This window comes from Mastacembelus armatus, chromosome 17 (genome assembly GCF_900324485.2).
Source record: "Mastacembelus armatus chromosome 17, fMasArm1.2, whole genome shotgun sequence".
Taxonomy (NCBI): domain Eukaryota; kingdom Metazoa; phylum Chordata; class Actinopteri; order Synbranchiformes; family Mastacembelidae; genus Mastacembelus; species Mastacembelus armatus.
In genome coordinates this window covers 4475791-4491014 of record NC_046649.1, presented here as the reverse complement: position 1 = coordinate 4491014, position 15224 = coordinate 4475791, and the positions used below count along the sequence as shown (strand labels likewise).

The 15224-nt window shown below is 39.9% G+C and overlaps 1 protein-coding gene across 1 annotated transcript; it reads left to right on the top strand.

Annotated features, from left to right (window-relative positions):
• Positions 1-1372: 1372 nt before the first annotated feature.
• On the top strand, positions 1373-14538 carry LOC113134840 (kinesin-associated protein 3-like). Its single transcript, XM_026314377.1, has 20 exons — positions 1373-1552; positions 2252-2383; positions 3501-3658; positions 4038-4099; positions 4493-4634; positions 5305-5404; positions 5507-5631; positions 6706-6804; positions 6969-7147; positions 8031-8193; positions 8449-8549; positions 8642-8750; positions 8918-9030; positions 9866-10031; positions 11012-11137; positions 11264-11362; positions 11476-11561; positions 11702-11852; positions 12056-12140; positions 12407-14538. Exons 1-20 carry the CDS (start codon positions 1524-1526, stop codon positions 12507-12509), a joined length of 2328 nt encoding a protein of 775 aa, XP_026170162.1. The 5' UTR covers positions 1373-1523; the 3' UTR covers positions 12510-14538.
• The last annotated feature ends 686 nt before the right edge of the window (positions 14539-15224 follow it).

Below are 15224 nucleotides of genomic sequence, written 5' to 3'. Positions count from 1 at the left end.
AGGTGTTGTTGGGGAAATAATGATAAAGAGTGCCTTGAGGATACTAATGTGAATGTTTGACCCTGATACTACTGAATATTAATGTGAATGTTTTGATGGTTGATGTTGGGAGAATAATTAACAAAGAAATGTTATGCTTACACATGTGTTGTGCAATGCTATAGAATGCCATGGAACTAATGTAAATGACTTGATGCTTGGTTAACCATTTAACTTTGTTACTATTAACACATACTTGCTAGAGTTGTGCAGGAAAAGGTCATAGGAAGAGAAGGTTACAAGAATTGTTTCCACAGTGTGAAGGGACAATACAATCTGGGAGTTAGGATCTGTCTGCGGGGAGAACAGGCCTATATGATACATTGTTGCTGAGGGAGAGGCAAGGTGAATCTGATCAACTGGGGATGAGAAAATAACAGATATCAAGGGTGAGGTACCATATAAGGAGTTGTTTGTGTAGAAAGATGCAGTTGTATTGTGCCACTGAATGTCTTGTAAGATGGGGAACAGCTCTACACATGAAGATAAGAAGAGGAGGATGGTACAGTGCCGAGCGGCTGGGACCAGCTCAGTGGTCCCAGGGATCAACAAGAGAAGGTTAAAGTCTAAACCAGAACCCTCCCCACCTGTAGTTAATCAACGATATGTGATTTTTGGCTAGTATATAATGTCATGTTTTGCTTTGTTTTGCATCTCTCTTCCTGTGAGGTTCGTTGCAGCTAGAAACTGTTGCTTTGTTTCTTTTATTGAACAAAATAGATAAATAAATAAAATCAACATACTATGGGTCCAAAAATTAGCCTACACAGTGAACTTCCTTTGAAAAGAACCCAAAGATACTGAGAACATGACATGGCTTGTCAGAGTGGAGGAGTGGACATTTGTCTTAGCAATGATCGTTTGTTTTGAGGGATGGTCTGAAAAGGCCTTTCTGTTACTGTAACCCATTTTAATCTCTTCTCAGATTAGTGCTGCTCAGGATTTAAGGGTTTTGTGGGAATTGGATTTGTTGACACTTTTATTATTTATTTGATACTCCCCTTTAGTGTAAAATGCAGAGTTAAACTAAAGTATTATGAGTTAAAAAAATGTGCAATAAAAAATTAAAAGAGCACAATTTGTTCCATCATTATTGTGTTTATTGTTCTGTTTGTCTTGGAAACTTATTACACCCTTTATATTTGTTAAATGTTAACCAGCCATGGTCGCGGGGGGCATATTGTGTTGATGAAGCTGTCTGTGAACAGGGGGTGCTGGATGCAGAAGGATTATTTTTAAAGCATTTGAACCTCAGCACTATTCAGAGGCCATACCGTGGCCAATTATGAAGGCAATAATGCGCCTCGGCCAGTAGGGGGCGGTAAGGCACCTTAACGCTGGACGCCATCCGCCGATAAAAAAAGAAGTGTTGTCCTTTGTATCGAGCCAGAGATTGACCAGTAGCTGTAATTTGTGAGGTCCGTGATTTGTGGGCTTCGTCAGCTCTTAAATTCATTTTCTGAAGCAGAGTTACATCTGGGAAGATGCAGGATGACGCGCGTTACCTCAAACGGTGAGACGCAGCTAAGCTAACATGGCTAAGGTGGATTTAGCAGGAGCTGATTTAATTTGGGGGTGGGGTGAGGTTAGCCTGGGTCTCCTCCTTAACAGGAGTAAACATAGCAGACCGGTTGTTAAAACAGCGTGTTAGCCTGGTGCACCAGGTGTGCTGTGTTACTGACCAGACTGTGCCGGTGTCGTATTTTCTGGCTTGTCAGAAAATGACTGCAAACATCAGCAGTTAGCTAAAAAATGAAATAAATGTGTTTGTGTGCAGACGACTGGCATTGGGTTACTGTAAAACACGAAGACAGTGCTGACTAAAGCAAAGTAAGGAGCTAATCTGTGTGAATCAGTGCAGAGAATCAATCCGAATCCATCACAATAAACATTTTATAAAACCAACTACAAATAGAAATATAATTTCCGGCACACCGATAAAGCCGGTTAGCTGACAGATAGCCTAGCTGCTTGGATGTCTTCATATTCAGCTTGTTTCCTGTCTGGTAGTTTACATGTGAACTGATCTAAGATCAGATCTGACATGATTATTAGCCAGCCAAAAACCACACAGTGTGTGAGATGCTGAGGTGTGTCTTCCTCTGTCCAGCGTGGCTGTTTTGGTGGAGGGATAAAGTTTTGTCATGTACGTAAGAAAAGCAAAAAGTGTTTACTGTTGGTTACTGAAGTATCTGTTCATCATCCCCCAAAGCAAAGTGACTGTGGACAGGTTAGATGTCCATCCCACGGAGAAGGCCCTTGTGATCCACTATGAGGTGGAAGCATCGATTCTGGGAGAGGGTGGAGGTCATATGCTGGGTGACCGCAAGGAGGGACAGAAAATGTGAGTCCCCCTTTTCCTATAACATCTGCAGCTATTAACCCATCTCTTCTCTTGCTGTGCTTCAGTTGAAAGTCATACAAGCCTTTCATTGCCGTATTTTTTCCTCCATTCACCTTAGATCATTGTTTCTTTGTTTGCTACCTCTCTTAATTTTTTTACTCTCATTGAACTGGGTAAGTTTTATTGAGACCACTGTGTTTTCCATGCTGCGTTTATCCATCTAGACTGAAGCAGGTATATTATCAGTTATTTGTATGTGTGCTTTTATGAAATGATTCAAAAATGTGTTAGCTACTTCTTAAAATCTCTGCAAGACTTTTACCTGGTATTAAAGAAGACTTTGTTTTCACTGTGTATTCTTCCAAGATAACTGTAAGTGAAAGTCAATGTGGAGTAAATCCAAGTGTTAGGTTTCACTTATGCTACGCTCACATGACCATCCTGAAGTGACTTTAATCCATTTTTTTCCTAATGTGACACAGAACTGTTTGTTTGTTGGTTTTAGGGCTGTCTGAATGCACAAATTGGATGCTTTTCCAATTGTATCTGGGTCACTTTCATATGTGGTCCCAAGTCTAATATATATCTAATTCGCAGTCATGCGATTTCAGTCTGACTCCTAAGCTCAGAATCCCTGCGACTTCTTTAGCCTCTGCGTATGTGTGGGTCGCTGACATCATCAGCACCAACAGCACAGGAATTTCAGTTCAACAATGGAGCACAGTGGAGCAGCGGCATGAAAGTGAGGCGTATGCCTTTTTCCTTCTTCTGGACCTCAGCAAATACAGCTGACTAAGTGCCTGCTGTTCTCCAGCACATAGATCAAATACCACATATGAAACAAATCACATCCATTGTTTGAAATAACCGAGTAGATGCACAAAGATGACCTGTTTTCAACCCAGACGACACGAGCACAGACATGTCACTTAGCACACACACGCAGCTTGTGCATCCACATTCAGGTCAGATCCAACCAAAAGATCAGAATTGCATGTCGTTTGTAATGTGAACGTAGCCTTTGATGTGTTTAAGCCCAAGTTATTAAAAACATGTTTAAAACTGTGGAAATTAATAAAATCAAACTTTTTGCTGTCGCCCTTCTCTCTGCCTACAGTGTCCGTTTGAAAAGTCTTTCTCCCAGTACAGATGTGGGAGCTTTGGCCAAGAAGGTGGTGGACGAGTGTAAGCTCATCTCTCCTTCCCATTTGCCGCAGGTGGAGCAACTTCTGTATTACCTACAGAACAGGAAATCATTTCCTGGGGAGGGCAAAGGTCAGTCATTTCACAGATTTTACACCCCTGCTGCAGAGTCTAAACATATCCAAATGTTCCCCATTGCAAACTTTATTTCACTCACCTAGTGTGAGGACACAACGTGTACATCTCTTACTAAAGGTTGTTCTTTATATGGCCTACACAGTAATGGCAGGGCATTTTAGTATAGGTGAGTTTTGAAGAATTAATACATTCAATATGTAAAGGCATAAAGTGATGGCAGATTTGAGCAGTGGAAAAGCAATCCATTGAGCAACCATACAGATAAAGTTTTTCACACATTACTGAGGAAAGAGTGAGAAGGTACAGTATGTAGTTGAACTGTAAACAACATATTAGTCTAAACTTGTTGGCCGTTGCTGTTTTGTGTCACCAGTGGAGAAGAAGGAGAAAAAAACAGTGAAACCTAGAGAGCTGACACCATTTGAAGGAATGGAGGTAACGCGGATCAGTACACCGACCAAGTCTGGCTTCTTGTTCATTGATCCTCTTTCTTCAGCGTGATCTCAGTTCTTAGAGAGCATTTGCAAGACGTTGTTCTATATATTTCAAGACTGTCCTGCAGCTCTTTTCACACTCAAGCATTTATGGGTTTGACAGCATCTTTTCCTATAATTTTAGTTAACTGTTAGTTGAAAACACTCTTATTAACTAAAAGCTGTTACTTAATAACATTATAACTAACTGTTACTTATTAAAGGTAGGACAGTTAACTGGTAGTTAATAACACTGATATTAACTAAAGCCAATAACACTGTTTGTTATACTTGAATTTGTGGTATGGTTTAAGTTCATGCCTGTGTCAGTAACTGAGTGTTTGTGTCTGTGCAGTTAAATGAGGAAGCAAGTATAACCAGAGTGGATGAGTATGTCGAGCTGCTCTATGAAGACATCCCAGAGAAGATCAGAGGCTCTGCTCTCATTCTGCAGCTCGCCCGCAACCCTGATAACCTGGAGGAGCTGCTAAACAATGGTATGGTGTCACTCTACTTGTTTATAGTTTGAAGCAGAGATAACAAAGTAACTTAAATTACTTAATTGTATAACAAGCGGTACACTCCCCCCTTGTTTTTGGTGCCTACGTCAATACAAGTCTGAAAATTGGCTTTTTCTAGGTGGTGTGCCTTCTAGTCTTGTTGGCTGTGGTTTTATGTGTTTTTCACCTTCTCATTAAGTTAAAGCTATAGACAAACATACTACTAAATCTTCTAAAAATACTGTATTGTTCAACATTTGAAGATAAAGCTGAATTTTGCACGGCAAAACAGAGTTATCTGTTATTGATGAATTCAGCAGCTGGTTGATTTGCAGAACTTAATTGTGATCCTCAGTTTCATTTGTGACATAAACATTAATTGAAACTAGTTAATTTAACAAAACTATATCCTTCAGTTGCGTCTTCTGCACATACTCTGTCGTATTTTATTGTTGTAGAGACTTGATGTTTTTGCAGAGGTAGAGGTGTGTCTACATCACAGTCCCATATTATAAATACATCAACAAAAGTCTTTAGAAACTTTGATCATAGTGTAAAACATTTTGGTGAAGCAATCACAAGTGACCTCAAAATAAAATCCACTACATTCATTCAATGAGTCATGTCACCTCATATGAAAAGTGTGTGTGCGTGCATGTGTGTGTAGAGGCAGCTCTAGGTGCTCTGGCCCGAGTACTGAGGGAGGACTGGAAACAGAGTGTCGAACTGGCTACCATCATCATTTACATCTTCTTCTGCTTCTCTAGGTAGCAAACAGACACAATGGCCACACTCCTCTGTCTTGTCAGTATATAATGCTGTTCTACTTCAGCCTCTTACAGTCTGCGTTTTCCTCTTCTTCTCTGCAGTTTCTCCCAATTTCACGGAGTGGTGAGTCATTATAAAATCGGTGCGTTGTGTATGAGTGTGGTGGAACATGAGCTGAAGAAACACGATATTTGGCTTGAGGACCTGCACAAAAAATCCAAAGCTTATATCCTTTCATATGCTGTTAATTCCGCTTGCGTTTCATTAGCCAGGTACAGTGCCTGTGAATAAAATGAATAAAGTACTTATTTTGAAAAATTCTAAAAAATAAAAAACTGAAAATTACCACATGCATTTGTGATGAAGACCAAGGAGCTCTCCAAACAGGTCAGGGACAAAACTGTTAAGAAATACAAGTCAGAGGTTGGGTTATAAAAAATATCCAAAACTTTGAATATCCCACGAAGCACCATTAAATCCATAAAAGCAAAGTGTAAGGAAGGTGGCACTACAGTAAACCTGCCAAGAGGGGGCCACCCACCAAAACTCACAGACCAAGCAAGAAGGGTATTAATTGTAGAAACATCCAAAAGACCAAGAATAAACCTGAAAGAGCTGGAGAGCTTCACAGCAAAGATTGGAGTCTCTAGCCATAGCACCACTCTTAGCCATTCACTCCACAGAGCTTTATGGGAGAGTGACCAAAAGAAAGCCCTTGCTTAAAGAAAATAAAACAGGGAAAAAATGTTTTTAGTTTGCCAAAGGCATGTGGGAGACTCCCCAAATGCCTGGAAGAAGGTACTGTGGTCAGATGAGACTAAAGTTGAATGAAAGCAATGTCTGGCACAAGCCCAACAACGCTCATCACCCCCAGAGCACCATCCCCACAGTGAAGCGTGGTGTGGCAGTGTCATGCTATGGCGATGCTGTTCATCAGCAGACCCTGGGAAACTGGCTAGAATTAAAGGAGTGATGGATGGTGATAGACACAGGGCAAATCTTGAAGAAACCTGTTTCAGTCTTTGAGAGTTGAGACTGCAGGTTCCCCTTCCAGCAGGACAATGATCCTAAACACACTGCTAAAGCGGTGTTTGCTTCACAATAAAAAATATTTTGCATCCCAAACGTTGTAAGCATGCTTTGTAAATCATTTGTAAATCAGTCAATTTCAATTCCAGGTTGTAAGGTAACAAAATAGGAAAAGGGCAAAGGGGGTGAATAATTTTTCAAGGCACTGTATGCCTCCACGCTCAATTAGTAGACTTATTTTATGTACATGCTCCTTAACGCTCTTGTGTACATGAGTCAGCGCCAGAAAATGGCTCTCTAAGAAAAGATCAAGGCAAAGCTCTGAGGAAATACCAGGGCCTTCTGGCTAAACAGGAACAGCTGCTCAGAGGTAGGCTGGCTGCAAAGTTTCATGAGTCCAAGCATTAAACACTTTCTTTACAAACAGGCTTTATGAAACATAAAGACACAGAATAGAGAGCCTAAATCAATCTTCCTGAGATGTCTGATTTTCTCTCTCACCTTCTGTTCTTCAATTTGTCCTGTGTCTGCCAGTGTCTCTGTACCTCCTGTTGAACCTCGCTGAGGACACGAGAACGGAGCTGAAGATGAGGAACAAAAACATTGTTACCCTGTTGGTCAAAGTTCTTGAACGGGATGATGAGGAGCTGCTGGTCCTGGTGGTTTCATTCCTCAAGAAATTGTCCATCTTTTTAGAGAACAAGAATGACATGGTGAGTGGAAGAAATGTTCATGCTGGTGTGAAAAAGGACAAAGGGAGAACCTAAATTATATTCTGTACTTCTTTTTAAATGTGTCAGTCCAAGCCGTGTGGCTACAAATGAAGGGACTGACTTGTCAAACCAGAACACAAAATTCTTCAGCTTTGGAAAGCACTTACTGCTTACATAGTAATTAATCAAGTGGTATACGTAATAACACACATTTTACTTATTAGTGCTTTTGCCGTGTGAGGATTTGTTGTTTTTTATGTTTTCTTATTAATATCTATTGTTTTTAATACCATTTTCAGTTTTGTTTTTTCAGACAGAATAGGCAATATAAAGTTATTTGCACCTTTCAGTGATCTCATGTAAATACGGTTTACCGACATTTTGAATTCTGAAATAGCATTTAGCCAGAGTTTACACCTGTTGGTGCACTTAAGAAATAGGTTTCCTCTCTGTTTCTTTGCCAGTTCGAGGATTGCTAGTTTATGGAATATCACATCCCCACTTAACAATCGCAGTATGCTGTTAACACAAAGCAGCTATCTCTCCTCCAGCCGCTGCTGCTGATACGTTAGACTGCATGCCTCTCTTGTTTTTGTGATGTTAAGTGGTAGCACTGCAGTTTCTCTTTGCAAATAGAACTTTGTTAATTCATCTATGTTACTTGTTGATCACAGCGTGCACTGTACCTTTTAATGAAATGAATTCATCAGTGAAAACCGTTCATTTCTGTCCCATTTGTACCTAAATTACTTGCACTGGAATTCAGTGTCTTTCTCTTCAGTGTTAGTTCAGGATTTGTTGTCATTTGGAAACATTCTGTTCCTGTGTCCTGTAACAATAAAGTTTGTTAGTTTCTAACCTCTTTGTTTCTGTGTGATTTGAGGCTGAGATGGATACTGTGGAGCGTTTGGCCCGCCTGGTTCCATGTGACCATGAAGATCTGTTGAACCTGACTCTGCGTCTGCTGCTCAACCTGTCCTTTGACTCTGGACTCAGAGCCAAGATGGTGGAAGTCGGACTGTTACCTAAACTGAGTGCCTTGTTGGGTAAATACACACAAAACACAACATTATACAGTATATACTGTCTGTCAGTGCATTGTGCTTTATTCACAGTACCGTAGCCTGGCATTGAATAACTAACTCTATGGAGCCCATAATGTTTTTAGGAGTTTTTATAGGGTGAGTGAGGTGAGTGAATACATTGAATGATGGTAGTATTACTTCCTTCACCTCTAACTGTTGTACTACATCGATGAATATAAAAATATCTAAATAGGTGCTGTTTGTGTTGACAAACAGGTGATGAGAACAACCGTCAGGTAGCCATGCGTATCCTGTATCACATCAGCATCGATGACCGTTACAAGGGCATGTTTGTTTACACTGACTGCATACCTCAGGTAGAACGAACTAAAGAAATATGACTTTAACTTTTATACAGATCTGATAGTTGTAAAGTCAAAATGCACTGTACATGTGTTTCTGTGTCTAGCTTATGCAAATGGTTTTTGAGAACGGTGAGGAGGAGATTGAACCTGAGCTCATCTCCATCTGCATCAACCTGGCTGCAAACATCAGGAATGCACAGCTTATGTGTGAAGGTATATTTATATGAGCTGCATTTGGGTTTTGGGAATTTTATGATGTTACCATGAATGAACCCAGTTAAATAGCTGTCACATTTTATCAGGTAGATCTTTGTTAGTAAGGGTGTATCCCTGACTGTGATCTTTGTCTGTTTTATGACCATCTCTGTCTCTGTCTGTAGGAAATGGGTTGAAGATGCTCATGAAGAGAGCTCTGAAGATGAAAGACTGCCTGCTGATGAAGATGATCAGAAACATCTCACAACATGATGGACTAACCAAACCACTCTTCATAGTGAGTTGTGTTCTGTAGGATTTTTTTCAAAAGTGACCCCTAAAAAAGCACATAGGATTAGTGGTCAGCACTGTTTCCTCACAGCAAGAAGGTTCCTGGTTTGAAACCCATCAGGGGCCTTTCTGTGTGGAGTTTACATGTTCTCCCTGTGCTTGTGTGGGTTTTATCCAGGTACTCTGGTTTCCTCCCACAGTCCAAAAACATGTATGTCAGGTTGATTGGTGACTCTAAATTGCCCATAGGAGTGAGTGTGAGTGTGTGAGGTTGTTTGTCTTTATGTGGCCCTGTGATGGACTGGTGACCTGTCCAGGGTGGACCCCTGTCTTTCACCCAAAGAGAGCTGGGATAGGCCCCAGCAGATCCCTGTGACCCTGGCTAGGAATAAGCAGGTATAGATAATGGATGGATGGACTCATAAAGAATTCCTTCTAGTTTAAACCAACCCTCATGTGTTTAGGTGGGATTTATTAGTTTCTATTATATCTTATCATTTATTAGTAATGGTGTTTCATACTAGAGAACGTGTGAATATGCAAAAGTGTTAAGAAGTCTCGTCCTTCACTGAGAAATCCAGTGTTGGTGCTCTGTGTAAACTGCAGATACTTAAAGTCAGCACAGAGATGATTTTCCTCTTCAGGTGATGAATGCCAACTGCAGCAAAAAGGTACCATTTCCTTGCATCTTAGTCCCCACTGAAGAGACGAGGGGAGATGCAGGAAAAGATGAGAAGGAGTGTTGTGATGCCAATCTCATCTGCTGCCTTTTTTTAATTTGTTTACCTCTTTTTAATTTTGTTGTAAGCAAAACAAATAAAGAGAAATGTGCTTTAAACCAGGATTATGTCGGTGACCTGGCTGCAGAGATCCGTGCAGACGAAGAGGAGGAGTGGGTTCTAGAGTGTCTGGGGACGCTGGCCAACCTCACCCTCCCTGACCTGGACTGGGAATTGGTGCTGAGGGAGTACAACCTGGTACCTTACCTCAAAGACAGACTTAAACCAGGTACTGATTTAAATAAAATACTGTATTTCCTGGGCTATAAGTTGCGCCGAGGTATAAGTCGCTTTTAGCAAACTCAGCCTTGTTGAACAGAAATAAACATATATAAGTTGCTTCGGTGTGTAAGTCGCAGTTCTAATTATACTAACTGTAGTCTAAATTAGTCTATGAGTAATGTAGGCTAGGCTAGGCATAACAACAAGCGGAAGTGCATTATGATATTCACTGAACACTTCATTCTCCATGTCAAGTAAACAACTTTACCTAATATGGGGAGAAAGTGAAGCGTGTCCTTGTCCTTGAAGTCTGCAGTGCAGCTCTTTCTTTTGGGCAGCATTTTCACTTGTGTTGCACCAGGAGTTGTAGTTTTGTGTGAACATAAATGTTTTTACCTCTTCAGCGGTGCCAAGAGTGCATTCTAACGCTACTGACTATTCAACAAAAGGACAGTAAGTCGCTGCACTGTATAAGATGCCGAAAAAAGCCAGAGAAATAAAAACAGCGTGACTTGACATATATTGTTGATTAAGATGCAAACAGACAGATACAATACTTTTTATTTCTTAATGTTAAGCTTTGGGTGTTCCCATTGCAGAGAGCAGTGGTCACACAGCTTCTGAAGTCCTCTGTAGACATTGGACAATCTGCTGGAAAAACAACAGTTTCCTAATTTATTATGGTTGGGAAATACACAGTCATGTCATTCGCAAAATTCTTAAACTGCCAAATTTGAGGCCTCATTTACAAAATTGTTAATATTACTGTCTGTGTTTGTCAAAGATAATTGGGATTTTATTATTTTTCAAATATGTCTTTGAACATCTGATGGGCTCCAATATCTGGCAACCTGAACTACTGAGTGAGGCTCCATTCATGTGCTTTTTATGTGTGTTTTCAAAACTCTGTTCTGCTACAACCCATGTCCCACAACAACAGCCTACATCAGCAACATCTCATAAAGCTTCATCTTGTATGTGTTTCAGGCTCAGCAGAGGATGACCTCATCCTAGAGGTGGTGATAATGATCGGAACTGTCTCCATAGATGATGCCTGTGCCGCCATGTTGGCTAAATCTGGCATTATTCCCGCCCTTATCGAGCTGCTCAATGGTAACACCCACACACTTTAATTTTTGTTCTAGACATTGTGTTATACAGTCATCTGACAAGTGTCATACTCCATGTTATGGTATTACAACGTGTTTCCCATGTTTGTGTCCTGTTGGTTCACTGTAGCCAAACAGGAGGACGATGAGTTTGTGTGTCAAATTGTCTACGTCTTCTATCAAATGGTTTTTCACCAAGCCACACGAGATGTCATCATCAAAGACACACGTATCCTTCCCACAGTGCACTGTTAGTACCTTCAGTATTAGCTGAGACAGGTTTTACAGAAGCACCAGCACCCTTGAAAGCATTCTGTGGCTTTTCTTTAACCTTCTCTCCAGAGGCTCCAGCCTATCTGATAGACCTGATGCATGACAAGAATGCTGAGATTAAAAAAGTGTGTGACAACACCCTCGATATTATTGCTGTAAGTGAAATACATGTTGCTGACGCATACGCAGAATAGCCGGAGCACAAGCGACACATCACACACAAAATTCTGTTTTCAAAAAGAATTCGAGAGACAGATTCCTATCAAATTTCTTTACTCGTTTCTTCATCTCCCAGGAGTATGATGAGGAATGGGGGAGGAAGATTCAGTCAGAGAAGTTTCGCTTCCATAACAACCAGTGGTTGGAGATGGTAGAGAGTCGTCAGGCTGATGATGCTGAAGTGTACTTCTATGACAATGACAGGACGGATCTGTTCTATAGCACAGGTACCCACAAAAACCTGGAAAAACTGACATGCATTACAGATGAACACATTTTGTTGTAAATTTATAACCGCAAAATGTTTTTGGTTATTAACTTGTCAATGCTGAACCTTTGGATGTCATTGAGGATTTTTTTTTTCAAGTGTAGCACAGGGATTTAGAGAACTTGTAAAAAAAATATCATGTCCTCATCCTTGTGTGTGTAGATGTGATGACTCCAGCAGATGGTTCAGTCAGCCCGGATTTCCTCAGTAACCCACAGGCTCAGAACGGCGACTTGCACCATACAGGGTGAGTTAACATCTTCCACAAACCTGGTGTGCTGTGAAAAACAGTAGAAAGTGCTTTCTCAGCAATGATCAGTTGTAAAGAGCAGAATTCCAGAAATGTATTAGTTGACAGTGTCAGACATTGTGTTTGTGTGATTGCACTAAAGAAATGCAGCTACACACTTGAATGTAGCTGAGACTTCTGTTTATTAGAATTTGAAAATTTACACATGTATACACATGAAAAAAAGTAACCATCTGTCTTAGTTTGACTGACTTGTTTTGCAGAGACAGTAATGATTTCTTCGACCAGACCAGCTCATCACCTGGACGACCAGCCACCGCCTATGGCTTTAGACCTGACGAGCAGCCATTCTATCAGTACTCATAGATATATATAGACCCACACACCCGCCTGGTGTGTTAAATATTTCAAGACATCCTGTCAACTTAGACCCATTTCCTAACCACAGCATGCATGTCCACTGTTGCACCTTTAGATTCGCTTTTCATTGCTAGGGCATCATTGTCATGACTGAATGTGAAAGCCTCACATTAGTTAAAAAAAAAAAAAAAAAAGGTCATAAATCATGAAATACTGTTAAGGACTGCTACCCTAACGCTAGAGTGTAGATAATGATTGAATAAGCTGCATTTCCATGCATTCACCTTTGATTACCCAAGTCATTCAGTCACTGTTATGTTGATCAGATAAGTGGTTAAGTCTTCCTTATGCACTGGCTACACTCTAATTATGTTGAGTTCCTAATGGAACCAGGAATAATTATAAAACTGTAACTACATGAAACCATGTCAACAGCCTTAGTTTTTTCATGTTTTTGTGTGATGATGTCATGTCATTTATTTCCCCCTCATAGTGACTGAAACTCCACTCCCCCACTTTGACTCATACATTACCGTCACCGTGCTAACCCATGAAAGGTTAAAAGTTACATATACATCATTGTACTAAAACGCACTATAATGTGTTTTCTTTTTGTCAGTGTCACTGTAAAATGGGCACGTTGTTGTTGTTGGTGAGCCCTATAACTTAGGACACAGGGTGCTTTCACACTGGCAGCTTTGATTTAGATACTGTACCATAATCTGGTAACAGGGACTTTAGGAAAGACTCAGACCCCTTCACTTTTTGCACACCATTTTGTGATGTGGTTTCAATTTTAAATGGATGCATATCATTGCCATTTTGCCTATTAGTCTACACTTGATTGTACATGACAATTTTCAAAAAAGGTTTGTATGAATCCTTGCACCATCAGAATTCAAAACCCACAAGTCACTCTAACAGAATTTCAGAAGTCCTGCAGAGATGGGGGTGCTGCAGCTTTATGGTTTATTGAGTCCAAATTGATACATTAAATCAACAGCACAAAGTGCAATAATTGAAAGAGTTGAAGATTTTCTCAAGCCTCTGTATTTGGATATTTACCTAGCTGGGACACACCTGTTAGTTAGCATCCAGCAGTGAGGTTCATCTGCAGATTGGGTTCTGACTGTTATTTTATATGTTTAGTATTCATATTCCCTGTTTGAACACTGCTGAGATCGGGAGATTTGGGTCATAGGACATGAATGTTGTGTCAACATCAGTCAACAGTATTGGTATGGTTTTCTCCAGGGTCCTGCAGAAGTTACTGTTGTCACTCTGTTATGATGTATGGTGAACTACCTTTAATGGACTGAGGGCTACAGCTAAATACTGTTTCCTTCAACATCACACATCCCATTTCCTTCACCTGCTGCTAAGCAATGGAGCAGTGTCATGTGTGACAGAGCAGCATCAATACATCCTTAAAGTCCAAAGGATATTGTGCTGTTCATTAACTCGTTATTCTTAAAGAGGACAGTCACACATACTGTATTTGCAGGACAATGACAATTACCTACATACAGTAATATATTATTTTTAGGCATATTTGCACATATAATTTAATATGTTAATGCATGATCATGTTTTGTGCTTTTCTTATGGGTTATTGTTAATTTGTTTATTTTGTGTTTTTATTTTACTCAATTTTTTGTTTTTTGTTTTTTTTTTGCTACTTAAAAAACACTACACAGAGGCATGTATTTGACTGTACTCTCCTATAACCATCTCTTTCACTGTGTTTCATCCTCAGGTTCTTGAATAAATTTTTTTTTAATCCCTTGGTTCATATGGCATACAATTATTTGAATATCATAACTGTTTATAATTACATCCTGACATTAGGGCCACCCTGAGTTTTCTTGTAAACAATGTAGTTTTGTGCCAAAATGCACTGTACAGTCATGTGAAAAAATTAGGACACCCTGTGAAAGCCTGTGTATTTTTGTAACGTTTTTGGATATATGGTTTGTACTTTTTAGGCCTGTGTAAGTTTGCTTTGGTTGATTGACACTACTGACAGTGAGTAATTCACAATAACAAAATAATTTTAAAAAACTAAAGTTGAATTGGGATATATTTAAATCTGTCTGCTTCTTACTGTACTTTTTTTACCTTTACCATAATTTGCCTTGCTTTTTCACAGTCTAAGTAATTTAAGCGTGTGTGTTTAAGAGAAGTGTGGTGTGATAAAGTTGAGATGAGTAAAATCAAGCTCTCCACCTCCTCCTGTCTTGCATGTTCAGTGTCTGCATGAATAAAATCTGGAAACAAGCTTGTCACACAGGCACAAAAATGGAAATGCTTTGTGAAACATTTGTGAACAGATACAAAACAGAAAACCGAGTGTAAACCTCATTTCAAACTTGTTTTTACACCTGTACCTTAGTGGACATTGGGTTTGTCTCTACTGCAGGTCCAGAAAGGTGTCGTGATTGTTTTGAAAGAAAATTTGTTTGAATTTAATTTTCATGTTTTTATGAAAATTATGATGGAGGGTCATAGTTACTGTCACAGAGCTTCTATAAAATCAGTTTTTCATTGTGTTGGCAAAATTTTATCTATTTAGTCTGTCATGAAATAATTTATTACATACTACAGTGTTGGGCAGCATGGTGGCTGAGTGGTTAGCACTGTTGCCTCACAGCAAGAAGGTTGTGGGTTCACAACCCGGCCTTTCTGTGTGGAGTTTGCATGTTCTCCCTGTGCTTGTGTGGG

What these genes read in the sequence shown, in the direction of transcription:
- LOC113134840 (XM_026314377.1), top strand. Translation starts at nt 1,524, where the DNA reads ATGCAGGATGACGCGCGTTACCTCAAACG. An exon ending in ATTTCCTGGGGAGGGCAAAG is followed by an intron (nt 3,659 to 4,037) that starts GTCAGTCATTTC and finishes TTGTGTCACCAG; the next exon opens with TGGAGAAGAAGGAGAAAAAA. An exon ending in ACACCCTCGATATTATTGCT is followed by an intron (nt 11,562 to 11,701) that starts GTAAGTGAAATA and finishes TTCATCTCCCAG; the next exon opens with GAGTATGATGAGGAATGGGG.